Here is a 10000-nt window from a genome sequence, read left to right on the forward strand (position 1 = left end):
ATTACAAAAACTATTGCAATATCGTAAGGTAATAGGGCTGAGGATCTTCATAATAACAACTCACCTGTATTACGTCATCATCTTGTTGCAAGTAAATTGCTGACGTCACGAGATAAACGAATATCGACGAAACCAAGAAAATATATCGCATGAAAAAGATAGATTTTGATTTCTGTTTCACTTTCCAGATGATGTTGCTGAAACTGATGATATGCATGTTCTGGATGATGGGTGTAATGAAGTTTTGTTCTATATTGGTTGAAATTTAGTTTTGATCTTAGTTCCGTTTTTCCATTCCTGCACACATTTCATTTGCCTGTTAATGGTCTTCTTATAATCATCTGATTTCAATTTTCAATTGTAGTTTCCTGTTATTATAGTTATCTTCATGGACGAGAAATCCTTTGATTATACTAAAGAAGTATACTTGTTAGAATATATAAAACAACAATTATAGTCCATCAAAAGCTTCATAAGATAAACATTTGAATATGCAATAAGCATGAATGTACGAATATACTCATTTGAATAACTACAACTGGGAGTTTTTTTTTTTTTTTTTTTCCAGAAGACAAACATGCCTTTATTTCGACACTTGAAAATCCTTTTCATGGAAAACAGAAAACTCCCAATAAATGAAAATATTACCTTTTAGTTATAACCAAAATTATATTTTCATAGAACCTTTAAGACGAGAAGTTCTTCGCACGATATAACACCTGATTATGAACAATTCTCTTAAACACGCCTTCACTACACGTATCAAGATAAGGGAATCACAGAACAAGGAAATAAATTCAGAAATAGGTTGCAGGAAAAGTTCACTAGAAATGGCATCGTCAGAACTACGTCTGCTCTTTTTCGCTGGTAAAAGTGAACTTTCCTGGTTGCCACTAGTTAGCTGATAGTAAATTTATCCGAACTCAGTAGTTATATGTTCACACAATTACGGAATAGTGGATATATTGCTCAATTCAATACAAGCAGACGAATAGCATTACCTCCCCCAACGAAGTTGAAGGGAGGTTATGTTTTAACCCCCGTTTGTGTGTTTATTTATGTGTGTTTGTTTATGAACAGCTTCCTGGTCACAATTTTAATCGTGGAGTAATGAAACTTGCAGGGATTAACTGTTATATAAAATGCTGGAAATGATTAAATTTTGGAAAGCCAAGGTCAAAGGTCAAGATCACGGTTAAGCAAAATGTCCAATTCACGTAATCAGGCATAAGTTTGGACATCGTTTTCACAGAGACTCCAAACTTGGTTAATTTTTGAGTGTATGAAAATCCACGCCAATTAATACATGTTAAGGTCAAAGGTCAAGGTCAAGCAAAAGGTCGGGAAATAAGCTGCCGCGCGGAGGTCTGCGCTCTACTGAGTGCCCCTCAAGTTACGAACTGAATTGAATTTATATGCTAAGATATGAGATCATAAGGTAGAAAATAAATTTATAGAACAACTAGCTAGGTTGTAGATAGTACACAAGATTTCAGACGCGTGAATTTTAATATTCATACTCTTACAACGTACTCAGCTGAAATTATAATAATTATGTTACCAAGATAATTGAAATACATTTATAATATAGTCTGAAAGTTTGTAAACACTCAAAAATAAAAATATTTGTATACTACTATAAAGTATAACTTCATTGGGAAGTTCGCCGATGGATTTGTGTGAGAAATAGCCAGTGTGTTGCCTCAAGGTTAGAACGTTTACATAACTTAAACGTCTTGAAGTCGGTCTCAGCTCTGATGCTACTGGGTTCATAGAATGATCTTTAAAATATCTATATCTCATTATTTGATCTTGATATTTCAATTAAATTTATTCGAGGCTTTAAATAAAGAATATCATATATTATATATCAAATCGCAGTTTCAAATAGATAAAATTTAAATATATATATATATTTTTTTTCATTACGTAACTGTTCTCAACTATATTCAATTTTTAAGTAATTAATTGTATATATAAATTTCCAGTCCTGCCTACATACATTGTATTCTTTCTTGTGACCCTGATGAAGAGCCATAAGGAGTAGAAAAAATATATAACTCACTGGCTGTTCCTCCCAAAATTCACCGCTCTAACTTACCCGCTAAGGTTAATTATATACAATTATTTTTTGGTATTGAATCATTATAAATTTTCAGAATGCATTAAAATGCGTTTTAAATATCTCTTTTATAGTACTGTTATGAAGAGTTGGAAGACCTAGGCCTACATGGCTGACGACTATGAAGCTTGAAGTAGATGATGAATGGAAAAGCAGGATGCTTCAAGCCCATGGGCTCCAACAGGGAAAATAGCCCATTGAGGAAAGGAAATAAGGAAACAGCTAAAATAGTGTGCCTGAGTGTACCCTCAAGCAAGAGAAATCTAACCCAAGACAGTAGAAGATCATGGTACAGAGGCTATGACAATATCCAAGACTGGAGAACATTGGTTTGAGTTTGGAGTGTCCTTCTCCTAGAAGAGCCTTGAGAAACAAATTTAACAAAGATCTTTTCACTAACGTTTCATTCGTGGAATTTTATTCTTCCAGTTGCCAAGAAAAAAAAAAAATAAACATTTACCTTAACCTTACTCATATCCTCTTGGATTTGCTTTTCCACAATTATGAAAATTATCATGTCATGCATTATTTTCTTTCATTTTCCATCATTCGTTTTTAATGAGAACCTTTGAGTATCTTAAGTATTAATTATTTCAGGAACCCACATAAGCTTAGATCATATTACCACTGATTTCTCTCATTAATAATAATTTACAAATAATAGTGATGATATTGATAACCATAATGATAACAGATATTTTTACTTTTAGTATTATAATCATTGTCATTAGCATTATTATATAAAAACGTTACAAACAATTCGTTAAATAACATAAATAAAACAACATAAATAAAAACAATTATAACATATTTCCTCGATGGAAAAACAACATACATTTAAAAACATGTTAAACAAGCAACAACATCGAGATGAAACAAATTAAGCAAATAAACACATCTTCCAAACCGAGGCAAACTGTGACTAGGCAGAACAGAGATTTGTGAAGACCAGCAATTTAGGGGTTTTCGTACGTAACATGAGCTACGTAACCTCCATCGCCCTGCACGGAATATCCCACCCTCTGCAGGCGACCGTCTGGTAGTAGGACTTCATAATGTCCATGGGTGTCTTGTCCTCTTCGAGTCTCCTGGTGGGCAAATTTATTCCTCGAGTGTTCATTGTTCACAGCATAGTGGAAGTCATATTGTGGCTCAGTAAAGATCTGTAATGGGGGTTAATAGAAAATTCATAAAGCCCAAATTGGATGGTAAAGTAAGCGCAGATCTTTAACATCAAGACCAACTGGCTGATATTTTTACTTTTTCTAAACTATAGTGGAAATCATACTGTGACTCCTTGAATATCTGTAATGGGGATAATAGTAAATTTATAAGGCTAAAGTGCCAAAGTGATATATGTACTGTTTGTGCAGATTTTCAACATCGAGATCAAGTGGCTGAAAATGTACTTTTCCTAACCTATAGCGGAAATTATACTGTTGTTCTGTAGATATCTGTAATGGAGGGTAATGCAAATTTATAAAGCGCCAAATTCATGTAGGAATTGTTTGTGCAGATAGTTAACATCAAGATCAACTAGCTGAAAACTTGAATTTTTCTAAACTATAGTGGAAATCATACTGTGGCTCTGTAAATATCTATAGTGGGACTAATAGAAAATTTATAAAGCGCCCAATTTATATAGGTTTTGTTTGTGCAGATTTTTCACATCGATCAAATGGCAGAAAATTTTACTTTATGTAAATTATATGTTTGTAGTTTCCAGTCAAATGACTCAATTCCACGATACTTGCCTTGTCTGGTAGAGGATATACATAAGCTGGAGATGGTGCTGGCGCTGGTACTGGCGCTGGTGCTAATGCAGATATGAATGTAGAAGGGTAAGCAGAACTGAACATTCCACCGGTATTTCCAATGCTTTGTTTAGATATGGTGGGAAGTGGTACAGAAGTACGAAAACTGCCCTTTTTATTCTTATTTCCTAGAAATGGGGGAAATTTTGGGCTGAAGGTTAAAATTGAAGTGACTAGGTCAGTGGTGGGAAATGATACTGAAGTGGAGTCTCCACTGCTGGGCACCTTATTAGGAAAGAGGGCAATTGGTCCTCCTGGACCCAAATTCATGGGTAATAATGAGATTGGGAACAATGAATCAAGGCCAAAGATGCGGTTCTCCGCTTGAAGTAAACTGGGCGATCCAAGAAAAACAGGCGTCAGTTGAGTCGGGCCTGGGTTTGGTAACGTAGATGATTGTGGCCCAAGAAAGTCTACATGACCTGATGTCGGTGGTGTGTTGAAGCCTTGATTAGGTAACTCGAAAGGATTTGGGGTAACTGTACCTAAACTTCTGGCCAGTGGTAACGTGGATGATTGTGGTCCAGGAAGGTCAGTATGGCCTGATGTCAGTGGTGTGTTGAAGCCTTGATGGGATAACTCAAAAGGGTTTGGGGTAACTGTACCTAGACTACTGACCAGTGGTCCAGTGATGTCAAAATTTGATGGAGGTAATTTGACGGAATGCAAGTTTAGATCCGAGGGTTGATCTTCTGATTGGATGGGTGGTAAAAGTGGATGAAACGAAGGTGCTGGAAGATTTAGAATCTGATGTTCGACGTCTATAGGAGTTTGACGGGTAGGCCTGCTTGGAAAGCTTGTGTCAGCAGCTATGGCGTGCAAGGTGACGATGAGCACACATAGCTGTAAAAATGATAGGTTTTTATTTTGATAAATAAAAGTGGTCTGCTATACCAAAATACTTTTGTGCTTTGTTTATTTATTCAGTTTTCAGTATAATTGTTTTACGTTAGAATGTGATTTTCTATTATCGTCCATAAGTCAGATATTTTCTGTTTCTTATAATTGTTTTACGCTAGAATGTGATTTTCTACTATCTTCCAAAAGTCAGATATTTTGTTTCTTATAATTGTTTTAAGCAAGAATATGATTTTCTACTATCTTCCATAAGTCAGATATTTTCTGTTTCTTATAATTGTTTAACGCTAGAATGTGATTTTCTACTATCGTCCATAAGTCAGATATTTTCTGTTTCTTATAATTGTTTTACGCTAGAATGTGATTTTCTACAATCGTCCAGATATTTTCTGTTTCAATAACTGGCTAACATCAGTAGCAATGCTGTACGATTTTCTAAGCAATCAACCAGTGGAAATAATATAATAAACAAAAGTTTAGAAATCGATCTGCTGCCATGCAGATGCTAGGCGAACACATGAATATATACATATACACACCCTTATATATGCACACATCTCTCTCTCTCTCTCTCTCTCTCTCTCTCTCTCTCTCTCTCTCTCTCTCTCTCTCTCTACATATATATATATATATATATATATATATATATATATATATACTTATCTAGCTTGTTTCTAATAATGTCTAAATTTTACTAGCCAGGAGGCAATAAATTTGCACAACCGGAAAGTAGTTTGAAAGCAAAACTCAAAACTTACATAATGCAAGGGTGAGCCAGACGAGCTTACCTTGAGCTCCATGTTGACACGAAGAATGACAAAACAACAATGATATGGAAAGCGTGATCCCAAATTCTTATATAGAGCTTGCTTTAGATTCACCGTTGCTCTGTGACACATGATTTGTTGGTCAGAGGGTAACGGGACAACTACTCTTTATACAGTGGCATGATAATTATGATAATTAAGGGCTAAGTAGAAATAGGTTTGCTCGCGTGTAAATTATGAGCGAAGAAGAGTATATATGTATGTGAGAGTATTTATAAATACGCACATACAGGAGCTCACACACACGTTAAGGTATCCTAATCCGCAGTGGCCAGTATAGTGATGAAAATGGCCATACCCCAGACATGTCTGAGGCCTTTGTTCTGCAGTGGACTAGAAACAGCTGTATTTGTGTAAATATATATATATATATATATATATATATATATATATATATATATATATATATATATATATATATATATATATATATATGTAGTACATGCACATATTTGTGAGCCTGTGTACATAGCTGTAGACAGATATACGCCTATTTATAATGCTTTAACATAAACAGCCATCAATAACAAAAACTATTGTTCCCATAGCTATTACAAACAAATCCAGAAGAAAAGTTAATAGTAAATCGCATCAATTTGAATACAAAATAAATTCTATTTGCCTTTAAAGTCATATTTGAAAAACAAACGAAGTAGAATGGATCGTCATTACATCCGAGTTACGTGTAACGACGTAAAATAGAATTTTAGGAAACTCTCATTATCATACAAAATTAGAGTCGTAAGTCATATAGATAATATATCTTTCTTTGTATATGTCTTTTGGTAGGTAGTAGGTTGGCCAGGGCATCAGCCACCCGTTGAAATACTACCACTAGAGAGTTATGGGGTCTTTTGACTGGCCAGACAGTACTATATTGGATCCTTCTCTCTGGTTACGGTTCACTATCCCTTTGCCTACACATACACCGGATAGTCTGGCATACACCTAACAACACTGAGATTACCAAAAAATCTTCTTCACCCAAAGGGTTAACTACTGTACTGTAATTGTTAAGAGGCTACTTTCCTCTTGTTAAGGGTAGAAGAGACTCTTTAGCTAAGGTAAGCAGCTCTTCTAGGAGAAGGACACTCCAAAATCAAACCATTGTTCTCTAGTCTTGGGTAGTGCCATAGCCTCTGTACCATGGTCTTCCACTGTCTTGGGTAAGAGTTCTCTTGCTTGAGGGTACACTCGGGTACACTCGGGCACACCATTCTATATAATTTCTCTTCTTGTTTTGTTAAAAGATTTTATAGTTTATATTTGAAATATTTATTTTAATATTGTTACTCTTCTTAGACTATTTCATTTTCCCTTGTTTCCTTTCCTCACTGGGCTATTTTCCCTGTTGGGGCCTCTGGGCTTATAGCAAGCTGCTTTTCCAACTAGGATTGTAGCTTTGCAAGTAATAATAATAATAATAATAATAATGATAATAATAATAATAATAATAATAATAATAATAATATTAATAAGTACCAACGCTCTTAAGTCGGTGTCAATGACCTTAATTATCAGGATGCCAGAAAACTCTGATTCCATCAATCAATCAACTCTCAAGTAATCAGAACACGATATGTTTCACCTATATCATAATCCCTACCAGAAATACACTCCATGGCAACTCTACGGCCGCACCAGTTAAGTCAGCAAGGAAGCACTGTCTGCCCACAGGCAAGAGCCCGGGTCTTACACAAGGTAAGGCAATCTATACAGACAGAAGCACTGCGATGTCTTAAACATATATCAGAATTATGTTTAACTGTTATATCATCATCAATCATCATTAGATCAAAGCAATAAATGATATCCATGTAGTGAATTTGTAATAATCAGCGAAATAACACAGAATAGGGAATATGTACAGAGGAATATAGTATGGTTAGGAAAAGCTACAAAGATTAATGTAATATCAACAATTTGAGCAAGGTACGTATATATATATATATATATATATATATATATATATATATATATATATATATATATACTGTATATATATATAATTACATTTATATAATCATATATATATATGTGTGTGTGTATGTTCAAATATTCATATCTATGCACATATACACACCACATATATATACACATACAAATGCACACACCTGAGTATATACATATACACATCCTTATATATGCACACACATATCTCTCTCTCTCTCTCTCTCTCTCTCTCTCTCTCTCTGTATATATATATATATATATATATATATATATATATATATATATATATATATATAAGCTTATCTAGCTTGTTTGTAATAATGTCTAAATTCTAGATATAACTGTACATAACTGTACAGTTGCTCTGTTCTTTAATATTCCTTCTAATACAGGTCCCATGAATAAGATAAAAAGAGAACAAAATAATTGACTTCCTTCCTAGATAAAGGTCAATCAAATTCAGGAGTCTGGGATTATGGAGTCCGAAGAATGATAAGATAAATCAGTAATAAATATTCAGGAGACAAGAAGCAGAATCAACTGCTCGAAACGTTCACCATAAAGGTTTGAAGACCGATCATGAATGGCAGAGGCAAGGGACAGTGACAATGCCATAGAGATTGACCACATATACATATTATAATCAGTGCCCAAATAGCCTCGCCTCCTATCTAGGACCAGGGAGGGCCAGGCAATGGCCGCTAATGACTCAGCGGGGAAACCTACAAGCTTCCCCAAATCTTCCATCATTAGTTGACAAGGATGGTGAGGTTGCAGACACTACAAGAAACTATCGAGTTTGAGCGGGACTAGATCTCCCGTCCAGCAGAACCCCAGGCAGGGACGTTTCCAATAGGCCACCGCAACCCTAAGAAATATGAATACATAGATTACAAATGAGATTTCAAGCCATAGAAGTGTGGCATTTCTGATGAAATGTTGTTTCTTCAAGATTTATTCTCGTTTTCCTTTTCCTTGTCACTCCGTTCGTCGAATCCTTCGCCGGCTCTCCTCCATTTCGTGGTTTGGGGGAGGAGGGCGTCTTCCAGGGGAACACAATGTGACCTGAGTCGCTGATTTGCTCAAGGGCGAAGTTGCTCAAACGCCGACTTGCGACCACTGATCGTTCTTGCGACAGTAATGCTTACAGCGGGAGACGAAAGTTTCTTCTTCATTATCTGTGTTCTTTTGCTTGTTTACTGAACCTTTTGAATGTTTAGTTTAGTTCCTCACAAGTTGCTCTTATTTGTTAGAGTATTTTCTTCTTACTTTTGGGCGTTGACTTATTTATCTAGTTTTTAAGGTAAATTTATTTTCTTTGCCATACAGCAAAATGTTCCTCAGCTTTTTTTATGTAATTCCTTCATTTCTCCTATCCAATTTTCATTTTATTTAATCTTTCCTAGTTTAAACCTTCATTTCCTTCCTCATAGGATTATATAATATATATATATATATATATATATATATATATATATATATATATATATATATATATACATATATACATACCTGTATATACATATATATATATATATATATATATATATACATATATATATATATATATATACATATATACATACCTGTATATACATATATATATATATATATATATATATATATATATATATATACATATATATATATATATATATATATATATATATGTTTCATCTGATTTGCTAATATCTAGTGTTTAATTACACGTTCATGACATATTTGTCTTTATGTAACGACTAATCATCTTTGTATTTTACTATGGATATGACATATCGCTCTTTGGAGTTATAGAAATTCCTCTAAGGTTTATACGCTGTGTTTCTTAATTACTTCTTCCCCTCTATTGATACATATGGGCAGATACATACTAAGATTAATCTCAGCTGGTCTACAACATGCGATACCTGCAGTTATTCTTCATGAAATTTCACATTATTTTTTGTCCCTAATCTGAATATTTTGTTTGATAGCTTCCGTAGTTTAGTGGTCTGTGTTTCTGCTGACCTAATCACACCCAATTGATGATAGCTAAGCGTTACTTTCAATTTTATTGAGACGTATTTTTAAATTTAACTTATTTGCGTTATGTTAGTTGATCTCGATTTTTCTATTCGGTGTATTTTTTTCTTCTTCTTCTTCTTCTTCTTCTTCTTCTTCTTCTTCTTCTTCTTCTTCTTCTTCTTCTTCTTCTTCTTCTTCTGTTAATGTGCAATATATACGTTTGAATAACTGTTATTTAATTGGGAAGAAATACTAAAGTTATTTAATGGAAACAGTCCGGCCTTTACACACATGCACACACGCACACACAAACAAACACACATTAAATATACATATATATAAATATAAATAAATATATATTTATATATATAAACTATATGCACATATATACAATATATATATATATATATACTGTATATATA

General features: G+C 34.0%; 2 protein-coding genes across 6 annotated transcripts in view; both read right to left on the reverse strand.

Moving 5' to 3' along the window:
- The window catches only part of LOC137632442 (beta-1,3-galactosyltransferase 2-like), a 2260-nt gene extending 2043 nt beyond the window's left edge, over positions 1-217 (reverse strand). Inside the window, exon 1 of the mRNA XM_068364372.1 lies at positions 65-217. Coding sequence (XP_068220473.1) covers positions 65-217 — 153 coding nt within the window. The remainder of the gene's footprint in view (positions 1-64) is intronic.
- Positions 218-2807: 2590 nt separating this feature from the next.
- The window catches only part of LOC137632690 (cuticle protein 19-like), a 227205-nt gene continuing 220012 nt past the window's right edge, over positions 2808-10000 (reverse strand). For 3 of the 5 annotated variants that reach the window (XM_068364786.1, XM_068364789.1, XM_068364787.1), the window contains 2 exons: positions 3877-4779; positions 2808-3285 (listed from right to left, as the gene is read on the reverse strand). In XM_068364786.1, the coding sequence (XP_068220887.1) occupies positions 3079-3285; positions 3877-4779 (1110 nt within the window). In that variant the 3' untranslated portion in view covers positions 2808-3078. Of the gene's footprint in view, positions 3286-3876; positions 4780-5552; positions 5671-10000 lie in introns of those variants that run through there. The other 2 variants (XM_068364791.1, XM_068364790.1) reach the window with 2 other exon arrangements.

The sequence above is a fragment of the Palaemon carinicauda genome, chromosome 41 (genome assembly GCF_036898095.1).
Source record: "Palaemon carinicauda isolate YSFRI2023 chromosome 41, ASM3689809v2, whole genome shotgun sequence".
NCBI lineage: Eukaryota > Metazoa > Arthropoda > Malacostraca > Decapoda > Palaemonidae > Palaemon > Palaemon carinicauda.